At 42.4% G+C, this 13,197-nt stretch overlaps 1 protein-coding gene across 1 annotated transcript in view; it reads right to left on the reverse strand.

The window, feature by feature from the left end:
* Positions 1–2,715: 2,715 nt before the first annotated feature.
* LOC306712050 (sodium/hydrogen exchanger 9-like) overlaps positions 2,716–13,197 on the reverse strand; it is a gene marked incomplete at its 5' end in the record, with an annotated part of 58,022 nt that continues 47,540 nt past the window's right edge. Inside the window, 4 exons of the mRNA XM_079181149.1 lie at positions 2,716–2,950; positions 3,032–3,134; positions 7,878–7,933; positions 9,864–9,909. Of these exons, the coding sequence (XP_079037275.1) occupies positions 2,729–2,950; positions 3,032–3,134; positions 7,878–7,933; positions 9,864–9,909 (427 nt within the window). The 3' untranslated portion in view covers positions 2,716–2,728. The remainder of the gene's footprint in view (positions 2,951–3,031; positions 3,135–7,877; positions 7,934–9,863; positions 9,910–13,197) is intronic.

Genomic DNA, 13,197 nt, shown 5'->3' on the forward strand with positions numbered 1-13,197 from the left:
CAATACATTGGTTTGTTGATGTGCCATAGGTAGAGGTGTGATGACTAGGCTACATCAGAACAGCAGTAGTGACATTTCTAGTCAAACGAGGATGTTTTGATTTCTGTCACCAAGTCCTCGTAGGATGATATCGTGCACTGTGGACAATGTCATGGCTCTGGAGCTGGAGCGTCTCTCTCAGTGTTGGTTTAAGCAGCCTGTTCTACCATTTCAAATGTTTACAATTGCTTGCTCTTATAAAAACACATGATCTGGGAATATTGCATTGAGTAAAGTTCACAATTAACGAGACAGTTTACGCATCTGTGTTGAACAAACCCCCACTGCTGTACAGTACATGTCGAAGTCCTGATCAAAAACATAAGCACTAGACCAGTGGTTCTCAAAGTCCGGTGCATGAGGCAAAGTAAAACAAAAAACCAACTCGGCGAGCCACTGGCTTTAATCAATATTGTGGTATCAAAAAATGATATGCTGTTAACACGTATCTTTATTACATATAGGGTTTGTAATCATTTTGTTCTTTATATTTATGAGATGTTTCAAGGCATCCCTTAGTTCAGTGCATCATGCATCACTGTGCCTTCCCTCCCCATTTGAGAACCATTGTGCTGGAATAGCATCACACGTTTGTTTGCTATTCGCTGTAACGCAAAGCTGTTTACATTCAGCGTTTCTCACCCACACACACCATGTGTATCCTTGAGGTCTACGTAACGTGTTGAGTGCATTTCATTCCTTATAAAACAATTGCAAAGCAAGTTATGAAACCTGCGTTAAACATCAAGGTTTTACTTCTTCTACTTAGGGATTTAGATCCGTGGAATACTGTGAAACCATTCGCAGAAATGTGTGTCCCGTCATCCACATGCATGTGCGTCCTCAGGCATGAGAACAAACAAAGCAGGCACCCACGCCGAAAAACATTGCTCTATAAAGTTATTAGTGGGGAAACACTCTACAGGGTACCTTTTTAAGTATGTGTCATAAAAATGTGATTCACTGTAGTCAGAAATACTGTAAATGTTGTTACGACACAGCCTATGTCAGATAATTGGCTGTAAAAAGGGAAATACACTAATATTAAATCACTTGAATACAAAGTTAAAAGTATAAAAGTTAAAGGGACACAAACAAACAAAGCTGAATTTCTACTTCAACTCCATCCAGATTTTGATAAGATTTGCTGAGGTTTAGAGGTTTGATTGCACTTCAGTGAAAACAGCTCAGTAAAATTTTGGTTCGTGATGCTCAAAAAGCCCCCAAAAAATACACTTGAAAAGCTCAACAAGCAGCGTCTTTTCTTCCTCAACAAGGTTACACAGAGACGTTGTAAGCCCTTGTGAGCAGTTTCTTCTCCCTGCACAGAGATAGATGCTGTAGCTGGTGGGCGTACTTCAGTGAGCACTTCTCAATGAAAACATTAAAAATATGGGTTTTTTCTTCACCAGAGAAGTAGCTGTCATATGCCGAAAAGAGACACTGCCATTAAGTTTTCAAATTTCAATGTTTTGCTCTTGATAGCTTCCAATCTCAGCAAATCACACCAAAACTAGTGTGATTGTACTCGGAATTAGACCAACAATGAGAAATTAATCAAAAAAGAATTGTGTTTTTTTGGGGTAACTGTTTCTTCAAGGATTGAATTAAAGCTTGAGCGTCTCCATCTGAGGACTCGTGATGCTATGTTGCTATCACTCAGTCTCTGGCTCAGAACAAAACTGAATTCAAACCTCATTGCAAACAAAGGAGAAAGCATTGTGCTTCTCTGCATCAAGTGAGGACTGAAACGGAGGAGCGTTCTATTAATGCACCCATGCATTCACGACATAAAATGGAAAGCCCTCACTTCAAGGACAATGACTGTATTAACAGTCTGCATATTCACAAAGCCTAACCTTCACAGATTAGTTGTGTGCAGTACACAACACCCTGCTTCACACAAGGGGAATGGGACCCAGAGATTTATAATGATGTACTCGGAAAGCAGCAAAGTCCAATCTATAAAGATGTCAGAGGAAAACCTCACTTGCTAATGGTCTCTGACAAATGCTGTTAATATACTTTAGCATTTGGAATTATTTTAGCCTGCCGCAGAATGAGCAAGTCGTGAGGGGGGGGGGGGGGGGGGGTACATTCAGTGGAATACATTTTGAATTGGTTAAAAAGGATTATAGCAGAAAACAGTGCAATATGAGTTTAATAAGGAGTTGGGGAAGAGCAAAGCAAAGATGGCACAAAAATACCATTTAGCAGATTATGGGAAATTTAGCAGCTTTCAGTTCGAGAGCAATTCTTCCGAGTAGCATGAAGCTACTCCACTGGTGATTCATGTGTGACTTAACAAAGCTGTATTTTCACCAGAACTGTTGCATCATAATTTTGCTTGCTGTGTGAAAAGTTCGCTGAGCACACACACAGGTCAGTTTCTGCCTCCTGTTGGTTGTGTTAAACATTAGGCACTCAAAGGCAGAATTAATCATTCTTTTTCAGCTATTACATTCCTTGAAACTGGAGCAAAGCAAGCCAAGAAAATAATCAGCAGAGCTACAGAAATAGAGCAATGGCCTTTGTAATTCCTCCCTCTGCGAGTGTGTCTTTGCATGCATGTCAGCACAAGGGGAGAGCGTGACCTTTTCGGGAGCCATTGTAACGCCGACTCCCGGTCGGCTTCTCTCAGATGCCCTGGCCAGTGACCCCATTCACTGTGGGAGGCAGAGCCCTAGCCTCAGGGCAGCACGGTCTGATGAGCTTGGCTTGTAGATGACTCCTGGAGCGTCAGGAGCTCCCTGGCGAGAGCAGGAGCAGTGCCGAGTCCAAGGTCTCCCTCCAGCAGGTCGTCCTGGTGCGCTGATCCAGAGTCACCTCCTAGAGATCCAAGCTGGTTCTCCGTTTTCTCCAAGTCTGAGGTGGAGTCATCTGGTTCAGTCCCACACAGCTGCTCTTCGTCCTGAATGACGAGCAGTAACTTTAATTTTGTTGTATTCTCTGAAGATATTTACGGTAGGTATTAACACAAGGGAAGTCGTACCTCCTGGACATGGGGGCTGAAGAGTCTGGCAAATACCCCACACCACTGTGGCAGTGAGTCGGTGAGTGGAGGGCCACAATGTGTCAGCGCCGGCTTTAGATATCTGTGACCTTGTTAAGTCGTAGTGGCAAAGGTGTGTAAGTGGCAATGACTGTAAACAACAGAAGAAAACAGTTTTTCCTTTTCCAAATCTGGCTTCAGGCCACCACGTTTTAATTTTAGAAGAACCAACGTACATCTAACTAGGGACAATTTAGTGAGATATGTGTACTGTGGCAGTTGTCTTTCACTGACGTCTTTTAGAGAATTCATAAAGATTCAGAAGACAATTGTATTGACTTAGCTAAGTATGTTAAAAATGGGTGGGACCAAAGGATTTTGAGGGGGATGGTTATTGTTTCGCCACAGATGTGGGAGGGCAAATCAGGACAGTGACTATGTTAGAATAGTTAGAGTGAGTAATTATTTTCTGCTTGACAGAGATGCAAATGATTTACTCATAGAAAAAAAGCATCAACGCAGGAGGGGTCACTCTTGCACTTGTTTAAAACTTGAGGCATGCTAGTGTATATAAGTGTTGATTCAGTACGGGCAAGCACATTTCTAATCAGTGTTGAGAGCTGGAGTAGAAAGGGCCGTTTTCAGATGTGTTGTGGTAAAGTCTCATGGAGGGGTAGTGGGCTGTGATGGTAGGTAGCAACTTGATAACAACAAAGACATATCTTACCGTCTAACACCTCTTTTCAGGCCAGATTTCTGCACACAGTAGATGGGTGACAGCCGATCTTGTGGTACACTTGACTCTGTATCCTCTCCATTACAGACCCTTACAAATGACGGCACACAAACTAACTTTATGCTGAAAAAAAGTTCCAATAATAATTGCCCTTCAGCAGGCGTTCACACTTTGCTGTCATTGCCCCTCGGCAAAAGACAAAACAATGTTTACCAATGCTATGATTTCTGTACAAAAGCAACCTTTGTACCTCAGAGTCTATAATTTAATAATGTGGTACTTAGGCAGCACGGAAGTACACAATCCCCTGGCATAAGCACATAAAACAAAGAGCAGAGGGAAATTATCTAATATGTTATTTGGCACCAATTCTTATATTATGGTGCTGTTATCAGCAATATGCAAGAGGTGGGAATTATGGGCCCTCTTCTGCCAGCAAACAGGATTTATTTATAAATATCTCAAATGAGGGACAGAGAACGAGCACAGGGATGAAGGATGAAGAGGTAGAACGGGGGGGGGGGGGGATAATGACTTCCGAGGGACCTGCAGGAATGAGTTGTCGTCTTGTCGGCATGGTGTCCTCCTGTTCCACGCTGGCATAACACTAGACAGCGATGGTAATTATAACTGCTAGAGCTGCTTTCTGCTCCACAATGGTGTCAGGTTGTGTGTGTGTGTGTGTGTGTGTGTGTGTGTGTGTGTGTGTAAAAGTGCTGAGTAGTTGTGTGGGGGTAGAAACCCAACTGCTGCCTCAGCCATCATCGCAGCAAGCATCATTCCTAAATGTACCACATGTCACCTTTTCCTGACCTCAACTATTAAATGGATGAGAGATAAATAGATTGATACAGATATAGATTATAACAGGTAAAATCATCTTGTTTAATCGTATTTTATAACATGGAGAATGTAATTATTTCTAATCTAAGAATATTCTTTGGCGGCGACCATATTCCCACGTTAAACAAATAGCTTGACATTTATTTATCTTTTCCTTTCTTGTTATTTCCAAAAATGTCTAAGTATACCTTTAGAACTTGTTGGTGGCTGTACAAAAAAACTCATCTCACAATAACCAAGGATGGATCTAGTTTTATCTCTTTACACTACTTAACTCCCAAGTCACAACCACAGACTCACAGACCAAGCCAACTGCATAATGCAGCCACCCCGGGTGGCCCCCGGGAAGCCAGACTCAAAACAAAAACAGCAGTTGCCAGCCCCGCAACCACAGTCTGCAAACCAGGAAACATCAAACAGGCTCTGATGTCCATCAAAATCACTGCTTTAAGAGTTAAATGGTTTGTCCTAATGTGCCTTGAAGCCAGGCTGACAGGGAAACGTTTAAGGAAGCAGCAGTGTCTTTCGGATGAGACACCGGCAAGCCAAGCTGAGGTTCAATTACCTGGCAGCGGGTTCCAGGCTGAGGCTGCTCTCACCTGGTCCACATCAAAGCATCTCTATAATACGATTTTCTTTTCCATCAATAGGAAACTGTGGCCAGGCCTGTGCCTGTCATCCTACTCACAGCCTCTCTCTCTCTCTCTGTCTCACACACACACACACACACACACACACACACACACACACACACACACACACACACACACACACACACACACACACACACACACACACACACGCAAATTTAAACAAGAAACAACACACGCATTCTGTCAAATGCACGAATCAACACACTACGTAGACATCTAACTAAAGCCAAAGGGTGTGGGTATTACAAATATTTGCAGTGTGTCATATTATGTGTGTGTGTTTTAGCACAGTCATCAAGTCTCTGGTTGTCTCAGTAGACACGAGTGCTAGCATGGCTCTGTGTTAATACACTTTGTTTTTGACAGATCAAACAAACAAGATGTAACATTCTTTATGATAAGCGATAAATACCTCCACCGTTTCAAGACCGTATTGAAGATATAATTGAGAGTAGATTTCTGCAAGGACTAAGAGTTTCTTTGTGACAACTAGCAGTCGGTTCTGAAAAATAAAAGAGTTTGAATCAATGTTCTCAGAAGCTGAAAGACAAACAACAAACGTAATGTAAAATAAGGGCATCAGGAAGGACATGAGGTCCTATCCAGCTCTGTGCTTTACAGGGATTTCACAACTAATACAACCACATTGACCGTTTCTGCATTTAGTGGTTTAACAGTCTGAATTTAAAATGTGTTCGATCGGGGACATTGTCACCAATCCTTACAGAACAATCTATAATGTAATCCGTGAGTGTTTTTGTTCAAACTAAATCAAAAGTAAAGCAAAAAATGTAAAGCGCAAAACATGAACACATTTTCAATGATTTTCCTAGATGAGTGTAAACGTATTCAGCTGTAATGTGAAGCACAACGTGGTGGATACGTGGCAGAGTGTATCACTCATCTAACACCATCCTGTGAAACACGGGGGTGGTGGCAGTATCATGTTGTGATGAAGCTTTTCAGCAGCATGGACATGGAGGCTTGTGAGAACACAAAGGAACAATGAAAAAGCATTTCAGAATGTTAGACATTAGAGCAAAGAAACAACTTACTGTATGAAATGATCCTTTCCAATAACTAAGAATCACTTGAAGGTAATATTAACAGATCTTCCCTGTTGATTGAATTTGAGATGACATGCAAAGAACAATCTAGAGGGGCCGCGTTAATGCAGATATAAACAGAAAAGCCTGAGGCTGCATTCATTGCTGAAGTTGTTTTGAGAAACTAAATACTTTGGTGGAAAACTGATATTCATTTTTTCCTATGTCAATATAAAATGTTTTGACAGTCATTCTATTGTATTTGCTATCAACATAATTGTAGATGAATTCCTTTGTATTCATCTGACACAATGAAAACAACTTCAAGGGAGTTCAATACTTTCTAAAGAGCCTGTAAAGACAGGTGCCATTACCTCATAAACTCTCCTCTTTCTAATTACAGTGTCATACTCTTATTATGTCAGAGAAAACCGACTGCAATAACATGAATCAACAAGCCAAAGTACGCCGCTTGTTTCTCACGCTGGTGGACCCTTTGTTGTAAACAGCTACAACTATGAAGAGCAACTACGAGATTTAGATTTTTAGGACAACTGGTTGACCCAAGACTGTCTTGTCGCCACAGAAGGTATTTCTTTCCGTAAACAGCTTCATTTTGCCTATTACAGTGCTAAACCGGCTCTCTTGCAGCTTTTCCAAACCAAAGTGAGTGGTTATTGATCTACCAACACTGTCAAATCATATATGTCCCCTAACAGCTACTCATTTTAAATGCACTTCTCAAAAACAAATCACCTAATATCAAATATTAACACAGCCATGCATAAAACGAATACTTTGCACTGGCGATAAGAGTCCATAAAATAAAATGATGTGCTCCCACTGAGCACCAGGCCACGTCATGAGGCCATTAAGTGGTCAAATTAGATTAGCTTAAACTTAATGACGTCCGCATGAAATTCAGCTGCAGAGGACAGGACTGTTTTCTTACTGCCGAAGTGATTTAAATACATTCGCATACAGCATTCCAGCTCACCGTGTAGTCAACAGCAAGTAAATTCAAGTCATTTAGTTTACTGCTGCAAGTTAGATGAAAATATCAATATAACTTACACGTCTGTAGGGTGGACATAAGGCTGCAGCTAGCAGCTAGTTAGCTTGGCTGGGCATATAGACGGGTAACAGGGGAAACAGCCAGCACGACTCTGTCCAAAGCTAACAAAATCAGATTGTGGTTATACCCCCTGTAAAACCTCATGTTGTTTTTTTTATGCACTTTGATATCGTGTGAAACTTACTTGTGAACATAGCCAGGATTGCCGCTTCCTTTACGCTGGAAACTTGGGGAAACGGTTTTCCAAAAATGTCAAAATATCCCTCAAATATGTGTACATAGACCCACCACGCACCTGAAGCAGTCCGTGAACTTCCTGTTTGTTCTGCCATCATAGTACATGAGGGTCTTTCTTCACCTTCCCTGAAATGAATCACTCTGCTATTTTCCCTTGTACTCACTGTATGGTATCACTCGACAGACCGGCGCATTAACCATTGTGAGTGTGAGCAGATGTGAGAGTGCTTTTCAGAAGAAAGCGGTGAAAGGATACTTGTAGTCCAGACGGTGCCACAGGCCTCCCGATGTGTCTGGCCTCCCTGTAGCAACCTGTAGACCATGAGAGAACCACTGTTACTCATTGACACATTAAGACCCTCGGGGGTGACTACATGCGCTGCCTGATGGAAATGTTGAAAGCCTGCACCCCTGGATAGTCAGCGGGGCCATATCCAATGACCTCAGCTTTTACAAGTGGGACCAAGGGCCCTGTGCTTCAATTGGAAAATCTTGTTCTAAAAAACGGCAGAGCCCCTAGAGGTCCCTTCTTGCTACAGTAAGAACACGCCCCCAGCAGTGCCTGTACGGACTCTCATTTTGGGCAAGGTTACAGTCAACCATTTCCATAATAAAGGGCCAGAGACTTTGCCCCACCTCTCCACTGAGATCCCCTTCCAGCCTTAACCTGCCACGCTGCCTATTTTGTCTGCCGCTCTGGCCTCATAATGCCAGGGAGCTGCCCAGACCCATGTCCCATTCACAGCGTGCAGATAAGCCAGGTCAAATAAGAAGATGAAAGAGAGGGGACGGAGAGCTGCTGGGAAGCACTGATGAAAAGGTGGGAGGGGTGAGTGTGTGGACGTACCTGCACGACAAAAAAATGCACACTCAGAAGTGCCTGTGTGCCGGCAAGTATGTGCTACAGACTGTCATTTAGCAGGAAGCAAAAAGTGCATTTCTCCTCTTGAACCTCTTCTCCGCTTTGATGGCATGCAGTCATAAATAAACAACAGAGCCTAGAGGGTAGAAGCTTTATGTGTCCGTGGAAGAGGATGGCAGGATATATATAATGTAAATCCTTGCTGTGCACAGTATGTGTAGATATGCTGCATATGGTTGTCACTGTAATGTACAGTGTGTGCAAAAATACTCTGTAATAGTAGCCAAGCACATACCGACTCAGAATGTTACGCAGTACAGCCCTGCAGCACATTAGTGGTAATTAAAAATAGCTCTTAACCAAATGAAATTTCATTGTCTTTGAATGGGATCGAGCCGCTCTCACTTTGTTGAGTTCCCTCCCGTGGGGAGAGCTGTAATGGTGGCAACTAAGCAGAAAACACAGCTTACAGCACAAGACCCTGAATACATTACATAATGTAGAATCACTTTGTAAACAACAATGACTACGTTTACATGTACACTTATATTCCACTATTGTGACAACATTCAGAATTTGACATGGCTCAGGTAAACATGGTATTCCGTTGAAGAAATGAAGGAGGGAGACTATGTTCTTAAACAAGCTGGCCAACGGCGGAAAACTTAAAATAAACGCAAAGCAGCAAAACGGCACATCTCCTGCCGTTCTACTTTTCCATATTTTGACGTGATAAACGACATGTTAGGGCATCAACCCCCGTCACACAGCTGAGATTGGCATTAATTTGGGATGCACTGGCCTCGGTGACGAGGACGCAGTACGGCGTTGTTTAAGTTAATCAGAATATGGCTATATGTAAACGAGAATATTAGAGGAGCTGTAAAGAGCTTATTAGGAATATTATCTTTTTCGGAATGAGGGCAAAGACTTCAATATTTGGTGCATGTAAACGTAAAAGTCAATTGTGTTGAATTGTGAATGAGTGATTAAAAGCTGTTGGGCTTCCATCTGCTAATCAGGAAAGCAAACAAAGCGGCAAAGTTGATTTTTAAATGTTATTTTTTAGCTGTCTATAGAGATATTATTATAAAGATAATTTAATTACTGATTATTGTATCTTTGAAGCCTTGACAGCTGTTTTCTACTGAGATCTGTAATTCTTCTATTCATATTTTGGGAATTCGCTCCTCATATTGAAACTTTAATGTATACTGGCAGAGACTTTCTATGAAAAATGAAATCATATAAAACTTTTATTTGTGGCAGTGCATATTCAAATACATTTCAATGCCAGAGGGGACAAAGGCTTCAGCAATAAACGAGAAAAAGAGTGGATAAAACATGGATTACTGAATAGTGACAATAAAGTGTTTTTACCTCAACAGAAAGGTCCTCTGGATTTTCATCTTCATCCACATCCACTCTGTGGAAAATCAAAAAAGCACAGTCAACCCTGTCTCCATACAACACAATGAAAAAGAGACAGAGACAAATCCCAAGGGTTTGATTCCCCACTACATGTGAAGCTATATCCGTTTTAAAGTCAGTCTAGCGCTGCGTGCGACTTGGCAATGAAAGTGAAAGTCAGCGAGGAGCTCAGTTTGAACATGACCTTTTCGAAGAGTTTCATCGAAATCAGCCTCGTCTTCCACATAACACCTAGAAAATGTCAGCTGAGTAAACTTTTGACAAATGACAAACGACATTGCAATTATGCTTGATATTCTGTGTGTCTGCAATTATTACCCTGTCGAAGGTGTGCAGCCCTCTCTGCTGCAGGCCTGCTCGAGCAGAGGGGCTGAGGGGAGAGGCCGACTGGCTGCTTGCTCGCTCTCAATTGAAATAAAGTGACTCAGCACCGGCCAGTGACAGCCTAGTGAGCTGCTTCATTGGGAGACAAAGGCGTTGTCTCAGTGTGCGCATGCATTCCTTGCATCTACACATGTACTGAACACCCACACTACAGCTTTGTAGCATTTTCTGAAGACACACGATGATCATTTCTGATACATTTTTCCCACTTGACACCCAAAATCTATTATTTATGGTTATAACCATATAACCATAAATATACAACCTCCATTCAGTGCACTGAAGGAATAACATTTCCCACAGAGCTTAGTGAGACGCTGTCGATGGTCGTTCCTACAGGTCAGCAGTTAACTCTAATAGCCTAGCATTACTGCTGCAAGGCTCGGGACATTTTGAGATAGCCTACCACTATCACTGTGCAGAGTGCAGTTTGAATGTGCTGACACCGAAGCCTTGAGAGGCTCCTGCAACAGCACAACAGAGAGGAGATTATCATCAGAGCGCTAAAGTTGTGCAGAGTTTTGTCTTGGCTGCTTTCCCTCCACAATCCGTCTCCGGTGTCTTTTAATATCTCCCTTTCTGATCATTGCTCTTATTGTTATTGGTTCTCACATTTTAGGCTAGTCTTTGTTTTGACTACAGTATGAATTGAGAGGTCCATTGATATGAAACTCAAGAAAACATCCTGGACATTGTTGTACTTGGTAATTAATATCATTTTGATCCTGTGGTCTATCCCATCGAACCATTCATCATTGAGCCAGCTTCTGTCTCTCCCTCTGTTTTTTTCCCTTTAAGTTCCTCTCTACACCCATCTTCATCTAGAACACATCCATCTTTGTCTCTTTCCTCCTCTTTTTTACCAAAGAGTTTTTGAAAATCTTTCTGTCCGCTCTCGGCTTTCATTGTCCTCCACTTTCATCCAACTATTTCTCTTCTCAACATCAGATCACTCTTCCTGTCTTTATCACCTCCTACCTCCTCTTATGTCTGTTTCTTTGTCTCCTCCCACCACCATATCCCTGCTATTGTCTTTATTTTCTGCCCACCACTTGTCAGAACAGTAGAGAGAGGCACCAAGGTTGAAATTATGCTGAAACTGCACAGGGACGAAGGTTTTTGAGATCCACCTTTATTATGCAAGGTCTTTCTAGGTTTACACTGGATCAAGTTGTTTTGGTGCAAAGTGTTATGGTGAACCCCCTTGGATGGGACAGGCTGTGACAGGCTCAAACAGCTTTCACTATGCATGACGCATCGCCTTCAGCTGGTGGGATACATTCCATGGCGACAGACAAGCTCTGTCACTGAGCTAAGCTGATAGAAAAAGGAAAGGGCAGATAAGGTGTGAGTCGGAAAAAGCAAGACAAGCTGAGGGTAGAGCAAAAAAAAAAAAAAGAATAGGGGGAGGAGAGCAAAAATAAGAGAATGAGTTTCTGTTTCCAGAGCATGATGGTGAGTGAGATAGTTTGCGGTGACATGAGAGTGACAGAATGAGTTGGTGCTGCTGGTGAGTGTGTTTGAGGGGGAGATATCGTGATTTGGTGACTTTGTGAGTGAAAGATTGACTAGTGGAGACAGGACAAGACAGCCAGAGAAAAATACATAAAAGAGAATAGAAAAGAGCTTTCTCTCTCAAAATCGAAGCAAGAGAGGAACTAAGGAAAACGAGGCAGGGCGTGTTTGCGAGTGGGACGACAGTTTTGTGTGTTGCGTCTTGGGGAGAATATTTTGCAGTCAGCCAGCCTGCTCTCACGTTTTGAGATTGATATGACCCCTGTGAGCTGTTACCCTTATTTTTAACACACTGACACTCAATAAAGACAAATCAAGTGCAATCTTATCTAACAACTCTGGGGCCGTCAGTTCACAGAAATAAAGAGAGCGCAACGGAAGAGGAAGTTATCTTTGCATACATTTATATCAACTGCTAGGGTCCTTGACAACTGCTGAGTCAGATACTTCTGTGATAAGCCTCTACAGGAGTATGCGGTCCTCCCATGACCCAGTTCCTTCTCAAAATGAGGTGGAGTTCCCCATTCTGCAGGGAAATCAAACCCTTGCAATAAAACCACAGTCAGAAATGCATGATGGAGTAACTCAGTCTTCCGCAATCTGGCAACATTGTAAGTTTCAGTTGTGGCTGCTATCCTGCCAGTATCGGCAGCCTCCAGAATCTACGTCGATACTTCCTTTTCTGTTAGTGGGCTCTTTATCTACCCGATACAATCTCCTTGTGCTGAGCTACACTGTGACTAAAATATCTCTGGTCACGTTCCAGGATGACAAAGCGCTCTGCACGGGGCCTTCACTGACGACTCATCCAGGCTTTCGGGGAATGTTGCTATTAATACATACACGTTGTGAAGTTTCTATGTTTGGGCTATTTTTTTAGGAGGGATAGAGAAAGTAGCTCCTTTTTTCTTTTTACGACATATATTGTCCAATGCATTTAGTACAAAGAAGGATGAAATAACACTCCGAGATGGATGCAGAAAGCACCCACGGTCACCCATAAACACCTCCTTTTAGAAAGAGCTTTTGCTCTACCTCACAGAAAAGGGGAAGAGCAAAATAACTTGGCCTTGAGCAGTGGTGCAGCTTGTGTGTGTATGTGCACATACGTGTTTGCCTCTGTAGTGTTGTTATCTCAGACAGTAGTGGGCTGGTAAAGCTGTGCTTGCTCTGCTGTAGGCACACACTACACACGGCCTCAAGAGAAGACATCACAACATCACAGACACGTCAACTACTTTGCTCACACGGCTCATTTATAAAACATCTTACCTAGGAGGCAGTCTACGGGTAGAAGTTCACCGTGTTTACGTGCAGGCAAAAACATTTTCCTTGCAATCGTTTCCTCAGGAGGAGAAAATCTCCTCTGGATGTGATTAGCAGC

The sequence above is a fragment of the Pholis gunnellus genome, assembly GCF_910591455.1.
Source record: "Pholis gunnellus genome assembly, chromosome: 20".
Lineage (NCBI taxonomy): Eukaryota > Metazoa > Chordata > Actinopteri > Perciformes > Pholidae > Pholis > Pholis gunnellus.